At 49.9% G+C, this 14,794-nt stretch overlaps 1 protein-coding gene across 1 annotated transcript in view; it reads right to left on the bottom strand.

The window, feature by feature from the left end:
- Positions 1-14,794, bottom strand: part of LOC107116918 (plexin-A4-like) — a 46,070-nt gene that overhangs the window by 3,831 nt on the left and 27,445 nt on the right. The window contains exons 2-3 of the mRNA XM_015418944.1: positions 2,285-2,467; positions 370-444 (exon numbers count right to left, since the gene is read on the bottom strand). Of these exons, the coding sequence (XP_015274430.1) occupies positions 370-444; positions 2,285-2,467 (258 nt within the window). The remainder of the gene's footprint in view (positions 1-369; positions 445-2,284; positions 2,468-14,794) is intronic.

Below are 14,794 nucleotides of genomic sequence, written 5' to 3'. Positions count from 1 at the left end.
CCCCCCAGTTTCTCTGGCCCTAACTTTTCCCGGCCAATTGTCCACCAGTGGCCTGTTTCTGACTAGTCATCTGACAACTTTTATAGTTACACGGTATTTTACCATTTTATGTGTAATTTGTTCTTTTAATACTGTTTTAATTGTATATTTAATTGTTGTACACTGCCCTGGAAGGAAGGAAGGAAGGAAGGAAGGAAGGAAGGAAGGAAGGAAGGAAGGAAGGAAGGAGTAGTTTCCATGTTGTGTCAAACCAAACACTTGCAGAACAGGCTCTGGCTATAAGCTCACTTTCCCAGCACCCTACACTAGAGTTTCCCCACAAATAAATGGACAATGTTCCAATCCTAACCCAAGATTATCCCCACTAACCATGGCGAGGATGACGGACGCAAAACGCTGCAAAACTCGAGAACCGGCGATGTGGGAAGAACCTTTGGGGAGATGCTAAACGTGACAAAATTAACATAGTATCAAAAATGCCAGTGTCCAATACAACCTTTTGTCAATGCTTGTAGCTAAATCCATAACACAGCGATCCTCAGCTACAGCAGTGTCAGCAGTGCAGGACTGTCACCCCTTTTTTGGAGCAAAGGATTTGCGACTTTGAAATTCATTCCTGCCACATGGATCCATTTAACAATTTACTGCAGTCAGTTGGCTAGAGAAAGCAACGCTTCTGAAGAACGATATGTGATTCGAAACAGGATGGAAGACAAATATTCCTCCCGCGCCTTCCCAAAATGGTACCCCTGCAGATGATGATATCCTGGGGGCCAGAATCAGGGAGGAGGGGGGAACCAACAGTCCCAAGAAACCCTGTACACATTACACTTTCAACCTTATATCAGAATTGGTCCCAAAAATCCAGCCCAAAGTTCAAATATCCAGAGAGAAGGCTTATGCTAGGATTCCTTCATTTAAAAAGATAGATCACGGAGGACTCGCTCGCCATCATTTACAGTAAAATCCCAAGAAGAGTTAATACCCTTTTACATCTACTCTTTGCTCGCCACCTGAATAGTTTAACTCGATCAAAGTAAGGAAGCACGTGGCATTCCATAAGAATGACATCTCCGGCCCTCCGTTAGACCATTGCATGCAATGTATCGAGCTAATCTCTCTCCACTCGAAGGTCACCTCCGATGGATCTTGAGAGACAATCAAAGCATCTGCCAAAACCGGAGTTAAAACGCCTCTTTCGGCCGCAGCTTTGGCACCGGAATACAAATGCAGACGGCCCTGAACGATAAATGGAAATTGCTGTAATAGTGAAAAGCCGCTACAAAGCCAAGGGTGAACGTCCCATTCTCTTGGATGGCGCCCAAGGGACATCAGCTCAGACGGTAAGGAAAGGACATCTCTCGATATAGAATCCACAGGGGCAATCCAATCAGTATAAACAGCTAAGCTCTTAAAGGGACAAGTTTATTGCTGCATATGCTTTCATAAGCAAGGGCGTGCACCCATCCAATGAAACAAGGTTAAGGCTCATAATTCATTCCCCGTGTATCTTTAAGACGCCCCAAGATTCTCTGTTCTTTCTGCCGCAGCAGAATAATACGGCCGGCTCTGAGGAATTTGTTGTCTCTAAATATAACACTTTATCACTTGAAACCAAATTATTTTTCATAAACTGGCACAAATGAGAAAAACGTTTATCCTTCACAGAGCCAACGCTAACATCCGGACGTGATTAAGAACCAACGTTCCATGCAATCGCGCCACAAGAACAAGAGGCGGAGCTGTGCTTTGAAACACTTATTTCCAAATGCAAGCGGATGCCCCATGCATCCATCTCAGACACAGACTTCAGGACCGCTGTGATTATGAGATCTGGCTCAAGCCAAGTCCTAGGACTTTTCCGCATTCTAAATTTTCTTGCTTGCAAGTTCCTGTTGCTTCAGGGTTCTTTTTTCTGTTCTGTATGTGCTTTCCACCCTCTAGTGGTTGATTCAATATTACACCGGTTTATGTCAGGCATAGATCCCTCCAGGTTTAACCTGCAGATTTTTGTGCTGGACATAAACCGGTGTAATATCGAACTGGCCACCAGGGGGAGCAAAACAAGTGCCAAATAGAACAAAAAAACACAAAGAAACAGGAGCTTACAAGAGAGGGAAAAAATGAGAATGCAGAAAAGCCCCAAGACAGATCCCATTCCCATCAGCGAAACCGCAGTAGGAACCATCTTTCGAAAACAGAAATTGTCTGTCCCAACAAGCATACCGTTTGACGCGTCTCCTTCATCATAAACCACATCAGATTAGGGAAAACGTTGTCCTACCTTTTTCAACTTGCTGCTCTTGGTGCCCACGAAAGCCAGAGAGTGGTTCTTGTAGACGTAAGCAATGACTGACGTCATGCTGTCCCGATCTTCTGTGAAGATGGGGAGACCTCGCACCATCTCCGATACTCCAAGTGGGGCATTCATATCCAGGCCACAGAAATTATCATCGATGGTCAACAGCTGGGAACAAAAGGATAAGAGAGGGGAATACTTTAGGGCCACGCCAGTCCACTGAAAACATTCTAGACTGCCTTCTAGAGCATCGCCAATTGGCCCATCTAACTCAGTCCATCTAACTTGGTCCATCTAACTTAGCTACTCAGGTAGAGGCTCACCAGGGTTTCGGGCAGAGAAAGGTCATTCCCCATTAACTGGAGATGCTAGGGGTTTAACTTAATGTCTTCTCCATGACAGGCATGTCCACTTTGCAAATGACACTAAATCGGGAGGGGTAGCAAATATTGTAGAAGACAGAGTCAGGATACAGGATGACCTCGACAGGCAGAAAAACTGGGCTAGAAAAATGAAAATGGGCTTCCTCGGGAGGTGGTGGGCTCTCTTTCTTTGGAGGTTTTTGAACAGAGGCTAGATGGCCATCTGACAGCAATACTGATTCTGTGAACTTCAGCAGATCATGAGAGGGAGGGCAGGAAGGGTTGCCTCAGGGCTTAGTTCTTGTGGCCCTTTCTTGCACACCCAGGGAAATGGTGATCGCCACTTTGGGGCCAGGAAGCAATTTTTCTCCATAAATCCTGGAGGGTTTTTTTGTCATCTTCTGGGCATTGAACAGGGGTCACTGGGGGAGGTATTTGTGAATGTCCTGCATTGTGCAGGGGGTTGGACTAGATGACCCAGGAGGTCTCTTCCAACTCTAAGATTTTATGATTCTACCACTGAGTCATGGGCCCGACTCCTGCAGTACAAACCAAAGGAAAAGTCCCCTTTTCGATTCTTTAACACTCTGCTAGCTGAAGTGAAGTGCTGGAGAAGACTCTTGAGAGTCCCTTGGACTGCCAGGAGATCAGATCAGTCAATCCTAAAAGAAATCAACCCTGACTGTTCCCTAGAAGACCAGGTACTGAAGCTGAAGCTCAAATACTTTGGCCACCAAATGAGAAGGGAGCACTCGCTGGAGAAGACCCTGATGCTGGGAAAGACTGAAGGTCAAAGAAGAAGGGGACGGCAACGAACATGAAATTAAGCAAACCTCTGCGCACGACAGAAGACAGGCGTGATGTGATGTGGCCCATGGGGGTCGTGAAGAGTCGGACTCGACTGTGCGATGGAACAACAACAACGCTGAAGTGATATTTCTTTAATGGTCCACTGAACTAGTCTTCGTCTGAAAACCATCTAAAGACCAAAAGCCTTGTCCCATGTGAACCTACAGTCTAGCTGAGGCAACAAAGGTGAGCTGAAGAAAGGAGGGTTGATTCGGGACTCCCTTCCTCACGAATAGCAGTCGTCACCATCTTTACAAGCCCTTTTGATACAAGCGGAAGGGGGTTTATTTGTTTCTGGAGGGCCTCTAAATGAAGTGGGATTTTTGGTCACGGGACTCTACAGCTTAGAGGGAGCATTGATAGGAAGTCTCAGGCTGGGGCAAGTGATGCACTGTATTCTTGGTGCTTGGGGGTGAGCAACAGTGGGAGGGCTTAAGAACATAAGAGACGCCAATGTTGGATCAGGCCAAAGGCCCATCCAGTCCAACACTCTGTATCACACAGTGGCCAGAAATACCAGGTGCCATCAGGAGGAGGTCCACCAGTGGGGCCAGAACATTAGAAGCCCTCCCACTGTTGACCCCCCCCCAAGCACCAAGAAGACAGAGCATCACTTGCCCCAGAGTCCCTATCTATACCTTGTGGCTAATAGCCACTGATAGACCTCTGCTCCATATGCTTATCTAATTCCCTTTTGAAGCCGTCCATGCTTGTAGCCGCCACCACTTCCTAGTGTCCTGGCCCCACTGCTGGACCTCCTGATGACACCTTGTATTTTTGGCCACTGTGTGTTGGACTGGATGGGCCATTGGCCTGATCAAACTTTGCTTCTCTTATGTTCTTATAGATAGGAACTCTCAGTCTGGGGCAAGTGATGCACTGTATTCTTGGTGCTTGGGGGTGGGCAACAGTGGGAGGGCTTCTAGTGTCCAGGCCCCACTGCTGGACCTCCTGATGATACCTGGTATTTTTGGCCACTGTGTCACAGAGTGTTGGACTGGATGGGCCACTGGCCTGATCCAACTTTGCTTCTCTTATGTTCTTATAGATAGGAACTCTCAGGCTGGGGCAAGTGATGCACTATATTCTTGGTGATTGGGGGTGGGCAACAGTGGGAGGGCTTCTAGTGTCCTGGCCCCACTGCTGGACCTCCTGAGGGCCCCTGGTATTTTTGGCCACTGTGTGACAGAGTGTTGGACTAGATGGGCCATTGGCCTGATCCAACACTGGCTTCTCTTGTGTTCTTATGTTCTTAAATGTCCCCTCGTCTGAGGCTTTCCTGCTAACATGACTGACTTTTATGTTGCCTCCATCTTTATATTATTTCTTTAAAACATTTCTCAGTTTGCCTTCCTTCCTTCAGGAGCCCAAGACTGCTCACGGTATAACAGTACATAAAAATCCACAACTTCTAAAACCACAATTTAGGACTGCTTTAATCAAATGCTCCCTAAATAAAACTGACTTCAACCGTCTCCTGAAGATCGACAGGGAAGGGGCCAGGCGCCACTCCCTGGAGAGGGCTGTTGGTTTCCAGGCGGAGCCTGGCGATCTCCCGCTACTACAACTGATCTCCCGACCACAGAGATCAGTTCCCCTGGAGAAAATGGCCGCTTTAAAGGCTGGACTCTGTAGCAGTCCCTCCCCTCCCCAAACCTTAGGCTCCACCCCCAAAATCTCCAGGTATGTACCAACCGAGAACTGGCAACCCTTTGCCAACCTCCAAGTCGTGACTGGAGATCTCCCGCTATCACAACTGATCTCCAGGCGACAGAGATCGGTTCCCCTGGAGAAAATGGCCACCTTGGAGGCGGGCTCTATGGCGTCGCAGCCGGCTGAGGTCCCTCCCCTCCCCCAAACCCCCCGCCCTCCCCAGACACCACCCCCCAAATCAAATCTCCAGGTGTTTCCCAACCCAGGGAACCCTAAACCATGCCGAACCATACTATAGCACTTCCTCTGATACACGCCTCTTTGCCAGACATGGGAAGAGTGTCTAATGCAGGGGTGCCGAACCCATTTCTTGTGAGGGCCGGATCTGACATAAATGAGACCTTGTTGGGCCCGGGCCACGTGTGTCATAAAATGTAATGCCAGGTAGCGGAGATATAAACTTTATAAAGGACACAACACAAAGGGTTTTTTTTAAACTTAAAAACATGCTTAAAACATCAGCACTCTTGCAATACTTTCTTTATTTGACAGTGTCTGATAACTGACACCTCTTGCTCTGAATTATTGCATCCGAATGTCTGTGCTGTCGCAATCTTGAGTGTGCTGTTCAGGTGTGTATCTGTAAGCTGCAAACTCACGATGACGCAGCAGAAATGGAAGAAGCAGCAGAAGACAGCCAGCTCCACTGCGGGCCTGATCGAAGCCTCATCCGGCCCCCGGGCAACATGTTTGACACCCCTGGTCTAATGTTAAGACGCCATACCAGAAACATTGCACGCAGAGGTCCACCACATACCCTGCTGAGGTCCCTCCCCTCCCCAAGCTCTGCCCTCACCAGGCTCCACCCCTAAAATCTCCAGGAATTTCCCAACCCAGAGATGGAACCCTATCTATAATCATGGGGTTGCCACTGAAAAGGCCATCTCTCTTATACCCACCAAAGGAGCTTTTTTTAATGGATTGATTGATTGATTGATGGGCCTGAGACCTTAGCAGGCGTCCCATTGTATTTTTAAGAACATTTCTGATATTATTCATCATCTTGAGTGATTCTTCCAAAGCCCAAAGGCAAATTAACATGGAGGTGGTGGAGGAAAATGCCATTAAGTCTCGGCCAACTTATGGTGACCTTGGACTGCAAGGAGATCAAATCAGTCCATCCTAAAAGAAATCAACCCTGACTGTTCCCTGGAAGGCCAGATAATGAAACTGAAGCTCAAAGACTTTGGCCACCCAATGAGAAGGGAGCCCCCGCTGGAGAAAACCCCGATGCTGGGAAAGATTGAAGGTCAAAGAAGAAGGGGACAGCAAAGGATGAGATAGTTAGACAGTGTCATAGATGCAACGAACATGAAGTTGAGCCAACTTCAGAGGACGGCGGAAGACAGGAGGGCCTGGCGTGATCTGGTCCATGGGGTCACGAAGACTCAGACTCGACTGTGCGACTGAACAACAACAAGGGTTTCCAAGGCAAGAGACGTTCAGAGGTGGTTTGCCATTGCCTGCCTCTGCATAACGACCCTGGACTTCCTTGGCGGTCTCCCATCCAAGTATGAATCAGGGCCTGCCTTGCGAAGAAGAGGAAGAAGAAGAGGAGGAGGAGGAGGAAGAAGAAAAGAAGAAGAAAAAGAAGAAGAGCAGAAGGAGGAGGAGGAGTTGGAGTTGGAGATTGGATTTATACCCCGCCCTTCACTCGGAGTCTCAGAGCAGCTTACAAACTCCTTTCCCTTCCCCTCCCCACAACAGACACCCCGTGAGGGAGGTGGGGCTGAGAGAGCTCTTTGGAGGACTGCTCTTGAGATAAGGAGAGATTGGATTTATATCCCGCCCTTCACTACCCAAAGGAGTCTCTGAGCGGCTTACAAACTCCTTTCCCTTCCTCTCCCCACAACGGACACCCTGTGAGGTAAAAGAAGAAGAAGAAGAGATTGGATTTATACCCCGCCCTTCACTACCCGAAGGGGTCTCAGAGTGGCTTACAAACTCCTTTCCCTTCCCCTCCCCACTACACCAAACTAGCTTAGTTCTGGGATCTGATGAGATCGGGCTACCCTGGGCCGTCCAGGTCCGGGCCAAATTAAAATAAGTTTTTAAAAACCAGTTCCTTGCTGTGACCCAGAAAAGACACAGAGAGGCCGTGGGGCTCTTTTTCTCTGGCTCACGTTCAGTCGTTCTCGCACATGGCGGCACACGAAGCACACTCATGTCATCTCGAACACTATCGGCAGGAACCATGGGGGAGCTGGCTTGCACTCCTCGTACTTAGTTACCTAACCTTCACGCCACAGCTATTTCTGCCTCATTCCGACTGAATTATCTCCATCGCCACGGAGGCCCGGAGGTTACAACGCAGCTCACAGCTGCCGCTTCTTCCAAACGCATTCGCACAAGCGATCGTCCGGGCACACGACGTAGACCGCACTTCAGGAAATGTTCTGTTTCTGCTTTGGAGAACGAGAAGCACAGAACAATCCGTGTTCTTCAAGGCAGGGGTGCAGGAACCACTGTGGTCTATCGTAAGCTTAAAAACCGCAGCTGGCAGATTTGTTGTATTCCCCCCCCCCCAAAAAAAAAGGGAAGTATTTTTAACAGAGGTACGAACAATGGGGCAGCTATTTTAAAAGAAAGTTTTGAACAATGACGTGTAGGAACATGGCCGTGGATGTGCAGCTTTCTCTTTGAGCACAGGACATCTTATAACCCAATGTTGTTGTTGTTCAGTCACACAGTCGAGTCCGCCTCTTTGTGACCCCCGTGGACCACATCACACCAGGCCCTCCTGTCAGGGTTGGAACACTTTCCCTATGAGGAAAGGTTAAGGCGCTTAGGGCTCTTTAGCTTGGAGAAACGACGACTGAGGGGTGACATGATCGAGGTTTATAAGATTATGCATGGGAAAGAGCAGGTAGAGAAAGAGGTACTTTTCTCCCTTTCTCACAATACAAAACCCGTGGGCACTCCATGAAATTGCTGAGCGGTCGGGTTAGAACGGAAAAAAGGAAGTCCTTCTTCACCCAAAGAGTGATTAACACATGGAATTCACTGCCACAGGAGGTGGTGGCGGCTACAGGCATGGACGGCTTCAAAAGGGAACTGGATAAGCATATGGAGCAGGGGTCCATCAGTGGCTATTAGCCACAAGGTATAGATAGGGACTCTGGGGCAAGTGATGCTCTGCATTCTTGGTGCTTGGGGGGGGGAAACAGTGGGAGGGCTTCTAGTGTCCTGGCCCCACTGCTGGACCTCCTGATGGCACTGGTATTTCTGGCCACTGTGTGATAGAGTGTTGGACTGGATAGGCCTTTGGCCTGATCCAACATTGGCGTCTCTTATGTTCTTATGTCCTCTGATGTTTGCTCAATTTCACGTTCGTTGCATTGATAACACTGTCCAACCATCTCATCCTTTGCCGTCCCCTTCTTCTTTGACCCTCAATCTTTCCCAGCATCAGGGTCTTCTCCAGTGAGGGCTCCCTTCCCATTGGGTGGCCAAAGTATTTGAGCTTTGGCTTCAGTATCTGGCCTTCCAGAGAACAATCAAGGTTGATTTCCTTTAGGATTGACTGTGGATCTCCTTGCAGTCCAAGGGATTCTCAAGAGTCTTCTCCAGCACCATAGTTCGAAAGCATCTATTCTTTGGTGCTCGGCCTTCCTGGGTAAACTGAGGCTATTGAACTTTGGTCACATTATGAGAAGCCAAGAGTTGCTGGAAAAGACAAATCATGCTGGGGGAGGTTGAAGGTAGAAGGAAAAGAAGAGGACCTAACCAGAGATGGATGGACTCCATCAAGGAAGCCACGAAGGGCCTCCATTTGCAAGGCCAGAGCAAGGCTGTTATATGAGAGGACGTTTCGGAGGTCATTCATTCAGGTGGGTGTGGTAAAGTCTCATCAAGTTGCTCCCAACTTAACCTATGAATTGACATCCTCCAAGATTTTCTTATTGTTAACATCCTTGCTGTTCGGTGTAGTGGTTAAGTGTGCGGACTCTAATCTGGGAGAACTGGGTTTGATTCCCCACTCCTCCACTTGCAGCTGCTGGATGACCTTGGGCAAGCCACAGTTCTCTCAGAGCTGTTTTTTCCAAGGGCAGTTCTCTCACAGCTCTCTCAGCCCCACCTACCTCACAGAAGGGTGTCTGTTGTGGGGAGGGGAAGGGAAAGGAGTTTGTAAGCCGCTCTGAGATCCAAGTGAAGGGAGGGGTATAAATCCAGTCTCCTCCTCCTCCTCCTCCTCCTCCTCCTCTTGGAAATGCAGCCTATCCCATTTTCAGAGAAGGTCCGTGGGGCACTGCCACGCAAGGTGCCATTCAGAGCTTTTGGCTCACGATGGAAGAGCTTGTGCCCTTTAGCTCTAACCTGAACTCCATTGTGATTTTCATTTGACATATTCCTGTCCTGCCTTTCCACCCAAGACACACGCTGCCGGTCAGAGTAGGCAATACTGACCATGATGGATCAATAGTCTGACTCTGCATGAGGCAGCTGGGACACACGAAGCCACCTTCTACCGAATCAGACCCTCGGTCCACCAAGGTCAGTGTTGCCTGCTTTGACCGGCAGCAGCTCTCCAGGGTCTCAGTCAGAGGTCTTTCCCATCCCCTATTGCCTGGTCTCTTTTAACTGGAGATTCTGGGGATTGAACCTGGGACCTTCTGCATGCGAAGCAGAGGCTCTGCCACTGAGCCACGGCCCCTCTTTACAGCTCTCCAGGGTCTCAGGCTGAGGTCTTTCCCATCACCTCCTGTCTGGTCCCTTTTAACTGGAGATGGCAGGGATTGAACCTGGGACCTTCTGCCTGCCAAGCAGAGGCTCTTCCACTCAAGCCACAGTCCCTCTTTACAGCTCTCCAGGGTCTCCGGCAGAGGTCTTTCCCATCATCTGTTATCTGATCCTTTCAACTGGAGACGCCGGGGATTGAATGTGGGAAGGGAAGGACAAGAAAATTGCCAATGAAACCCTCTGCTTTTACTCGAGTAACTGCACAGGTTCATGGGAAAGGTTGTGGCTCATGGGCAGAGCAGCTGCTTTCAACGCCTAAGGTCCAAGCTCCAGTCCCCGGCATCTCCAGTTAAACGGTCAAAGATCCTTCTCTGCGCGAGACCCTGGAGAGCCACTGCCAGTCCAAGCAGACAACGCCACTCTTGATAAACCAGCGGTCTGACTTCCTGTCTAGGGTTGCCAGCTCCAAGCTGGGAAATACCTGGAGATCTGGGGGGGGCAGGGTCTGTGGGGGCAGATTGGGGAGGGGAGGGACCTCAGCAGGATATAAATGCCATCCAGCCCGCCTTCCAAAGCAGCCATTTTCTCCAGGGGGACTGATCTCTGTCATCTAGAAGCCCCTTATAACTCCAGGAGAGCTCCAGTCACCACCTTGAAGTTTGCATCCCTATCGTGTCGGGCAGCTTTGGGAAGCCCAGTGAATCCCACTGGAGTAACTCTGTGTAGGATTGCAACATACATTGGCCTAGGCAGAAGGAGAAGGAGAAGAAGGAGGAGGAGGAGGAGGAGGAGGAGGAGGAGGAGAAGGAAAAGGAGGAGGAGGAAAAGGAGGAGGAAAAGGAGGAGGAAAAGGAGGAGGGGGGGAGGAGGAGGAGGAGAAGAGGTTGGATTTATACCCCGCCCTTCACTACCCAAAGGAGTCTCAGAGTGGCTAACAAACTCCTTTCCCTTCCCCTCCCCACAACAGACACCGTGGGAGGCAGGTGGGGCTGAGAGAGCTCTGACAGAAACTGCTCTTTTTCAAGAACAGCTGTGCCAGAACTATGGCTTGCCCAAGGTCATCCAGCAGGTGCAAGTGGAGGAGCAGGGAATCAAACCCAGTCCTCCCAGATTAGAGTCCACACACTTAACCACTACACCAAATTGGCTCAGAAGAAGAGGAGGAGGAGGAGATTGGATTTATACTCCACCCTTCACTCGGAGTCTCAGAGCAGCTTACAAACTCCTTTCCCACCCCGTCCCCACAACAGACACCCTGAGAGGTAGGTGGGGCTGAGAGAGCTCTTGACAGAATTGCTCTTTCAAGAACAGCTCTGACAGAACAATGGCTTGCCCCAGGTCACCCAGCAGCTGCGAGTGGAGGAGTGGGGGAATCAAACCCGGTTCTCCCAGATCAGAGACCACACACATAACCACCACACCGAACTGGCAGTCTTCAAAGGAGACGCGGTGTGAATAAGGGTCCCCCTCCTCTGCTCCCCGAAGTCCCCCAGCTCGAGGCCTTTTATAGCCAATCGGCCGCTGCCTCGGCCTGGTGCTCTCACGGGGGACATCTCTTAGGATTTGGTGCCAGGCAGGGATTAAACCGATGACGTCGGGATCCGCCACCTGCCAGGAAAACAGCACGAGAGAACCGTTGGCTTCCGGGCTGCAGATAAACAGAAGCCGTTGCGGTAAAGTTGGCTTCCCTAAGTCCCGACTGTCCTTTCAACATCTGCTTTCAGCACACCTCTCCAGATAATTGCGGTGGCTGCCAAATCCACATTTTGGGAGCAGTCCTAGCCGAAGGATTAGCGCCCTCCCCCTCTCCTTCCCTCCTCGCTTTCACTTTGGCAGCCTCCTCCAGCCAGGCGGTGTTTAACGGAGTCTCTCTTAAAAGAAGACTCTGCCTCGGGGACCCGGGGCGGCCACTGGTCAGCCGTAACTCTCTTTATTCCTTGGCAGGAACTTGGCTTCTCTGGAAACTGTTCTGTGGCTGTTCGGCGGACACAGCCTCCCGTAAACTGAGTCGCAGCCCGACAAAGCTGAAATCGGACTAGGCTGGAATCCTAGCTGAAGCCAGGCACTGTGGTTGACAACCTCCAGGTGCCACCTGGAGATCTTCTGCCTCTTCCCATATATGCCCCGAAGAGTGTTACGCTCTATGGACCCACATCTCCTGATTGTCCCCAGCCCAAAGGACGTTTGTCTTGCCTCGACCAAAGCCGGGGTCTTTTCTGCCCTGGCCCCTGCCTGGTGGAACATGCTCCCAGTCGAGATTAGGGCCCTACGGGATCTTCTTCCAATTCCACAGGGCCTGTAAGACGGAGCTCTTCCGCCAGGCCTTTGGCTGAGGTGGCTGTCACCAATCCACCTATTAACTGAAATACTACGCTAAAGAGCCGTACGACCAGTGAAAGTCAGAAGTGTGACTGAGTGTTAATGTTTATTCTTGTCTACATTTTCTGATTTCTTTAATTCGAAACGTATTTATTGTACTGTTTTTATGAAGTTACCCGCCCTGAGCCCGCTTTGCGGGATGGACGGGCTATAAATACAAATAAATAAATAAATATTATAATTGATCTAGCCCGATCTTGTCAGATCTCGGAAGCTAAACAGGGTCGGCCCCAGAGGTCATTTCGTAGAAAAAGAGGTGCAGGCGCTCATTAGCATAACTCATTAGGATAACTTATTTGCATGTGCCACAGCCCCTGACATCACCGGAAGTGTTTATTAAGGTGAACCACATGTTAAAACTCTCCTGATTAAAAATTACTTTGTCTAAGATTAGACTATAAAAGCTTATACATACATATAATGGGTAAATAATTTACAACTGAAGACCAAACGCGTTTCGGCCCCTAAGGGCCTTCCTCAGTGGTCACTATTATCTATATATTCTAGACACACATTCTAAGACCTGTTACAGAGTTTTAGTACACATATAATTTAACCAGATGTTGTTTCCTTGTATACTTATAATTGGACTCCTGGTATTAGTGATGGGCCATAGGTATAGCCATATCACCTCCACAACTTATTCTGGTAACAGCGATTTTGTAGGTCTGAATGTGTGTCACTCCATCAAGGTGATGGTTTAGCTTAGCCCTTTTGGTTCGTTGTCATATCCTGGGTTGAGTTCTCCCCCGCCCTTTCCCCCCCCCCAGTTTTTATCACCGGAAGTGTGTCAGAAGGCAACACCCACTGCAACTTACTTGGCTGCTTCTTGCTCCTCGTGGCCCGGGGCTGCTGGGAGCAGGGGGCGGGGCTTGTTGTATGTGCCCACCCCCTGGGCTCTTTACTGCTGGAGCTCCGCTCCTGTGCGCTCCTGCAGGAAATGACCCCTGGTCGGCCCTGGCTAGTATCTGGATGGGCGACCTCCAAGGAATACCGGGGGCGTGATGCAGAAGCAGGCAATGGCAAAACTTCACGTATTCATCTGTTAGCCAAACTGCAGTGGTTAAGAGTTTGTGGACTCTAATCTGGGAGAACGGGGTCTGATTCCCCACTCCTCCACATGAAGCCAGCTGGGTAACCTTGGGTCAGTCAAAACTTCTCTCAGAGCTGTCCTCTCAAGGGCAGCTCTCGAAAGAGCTCCCTCAGCCCCACCTACCTCGCAGTGCAGTGTTCCCTCTAAGCTGAGTCACTGTGAGCCAGCTCACAGTTTTTTTGCCTCCGGCTCACACATTTTTGCCTTCGCTCAGGGAGGAGGGCTCTAGAGCAAACTGATTTATGCATCAGCCAAATCGCTCGCTCACAACTTTAATGCCAGTAGCTCACACAATAGAGTTTTTGCTCATGAAACTCCAATGCTTAGAGGGAACACTGCTCACAAGGTGTCTGTTGTGGTGAGGGGAAGGGAAAGGAGACTGTAAGCCGCTCTGAGACTCCGAGTGACGGGCGCGGTATAAGCCCAGTCTCTTCTTCTGCTACTACTCTGCCTGGCAGCAGGCGCTCCAGGGTCTCAGGCAGAAATCTTTCACATCCCCTACTGCCTGGTCCTTTTTAACTGGAGATGCCGGGGATGGAACCTGGGGCCTTCTGCATGCCAAGCAGATGCTCTCAGACTGAGTCACAGCCCCTTTAAGTAAATAAATATCCCAACCGGGTAAACAGCACATCTGCAGGACTATTTCGGGCTTGGAAAACGCCAGGGGTGGAGGGAAGAAGGCGAATCCCCCCCCCCACACCTGCTTTTTCAAAGAGAAAAGGATACCCTTGGGAGGCAATTCGCCCAACTCCTGGCATCAGAGATCAAAGGATGCCACAGCTGCCAGGCATCAGAGATCAAAGGATGCCAACGCCCTCCCACTTTAGGAAATTAAACTTATGTACAAATCCAAATGCATGGTCTGCATGGTGAGGGGGGGGGGCATAAGAGAACGTAAGAACATAAGAGAAGCCAATGTTGAATCAGGCCAATGGCTCATCCAGTCCAACACTCTGGGTCACACAGTGGCCAAAAATACCAGGTGCCATCAGGAGGTCCAGCAGTGGGGCCAGGACACTAGAAGCCCTCCCACTTTTGCCCCCCTCCAACCAAGCACCAAGAATACAGCACATCCCTTGCCCCAGACTGAGAGTTCCTATCTATACCTTGTGGCCAACAGCAACTAAGAACATAAGAGGAGCCAATGTTGGTTCAGGCCAATGGCCCACCCAGTCCAACACTCTGGGTCACACAGTGGCCAAAAACACCAGGTGCCATCAGGAGGTCCAGCAGTGGGGTCAGGACACTAGAAGCCCTCCCACTGTTGACCCCCCCAAGCACCAAGAATACAGAGCATCCTGTGCCCCAGACTGAGAGTTCCTATCTATACCTTGTGGCTAATAGCCCTTGATGGACCTCTGCTCCATATGTCTGATGACTGACACAGATGACTGACACAGAGCGGGGCAAGGAAAATTC

Source organism: Gekko japonicus, unplaced genomic scaffold (genome assembly GCF_001447785.1).
Source record: "Gekko japonicus isolate JY-2015 unplaced genomic scaffold, Gekko_japonicus_V1.1 scaffold2657, whole genome shotgun sequence".
In the NCBI taxonomy this organism is placed as follows: domain Eukaryota; kingdom Metazoa; phylum Chordata; class Lepidosauria; order Squamata; family Gekkonidae; genus Gekko; species Gekko japonicus.
This window is presented reverse-complemented; position numbering and strand designations above follow the sequence as displayed.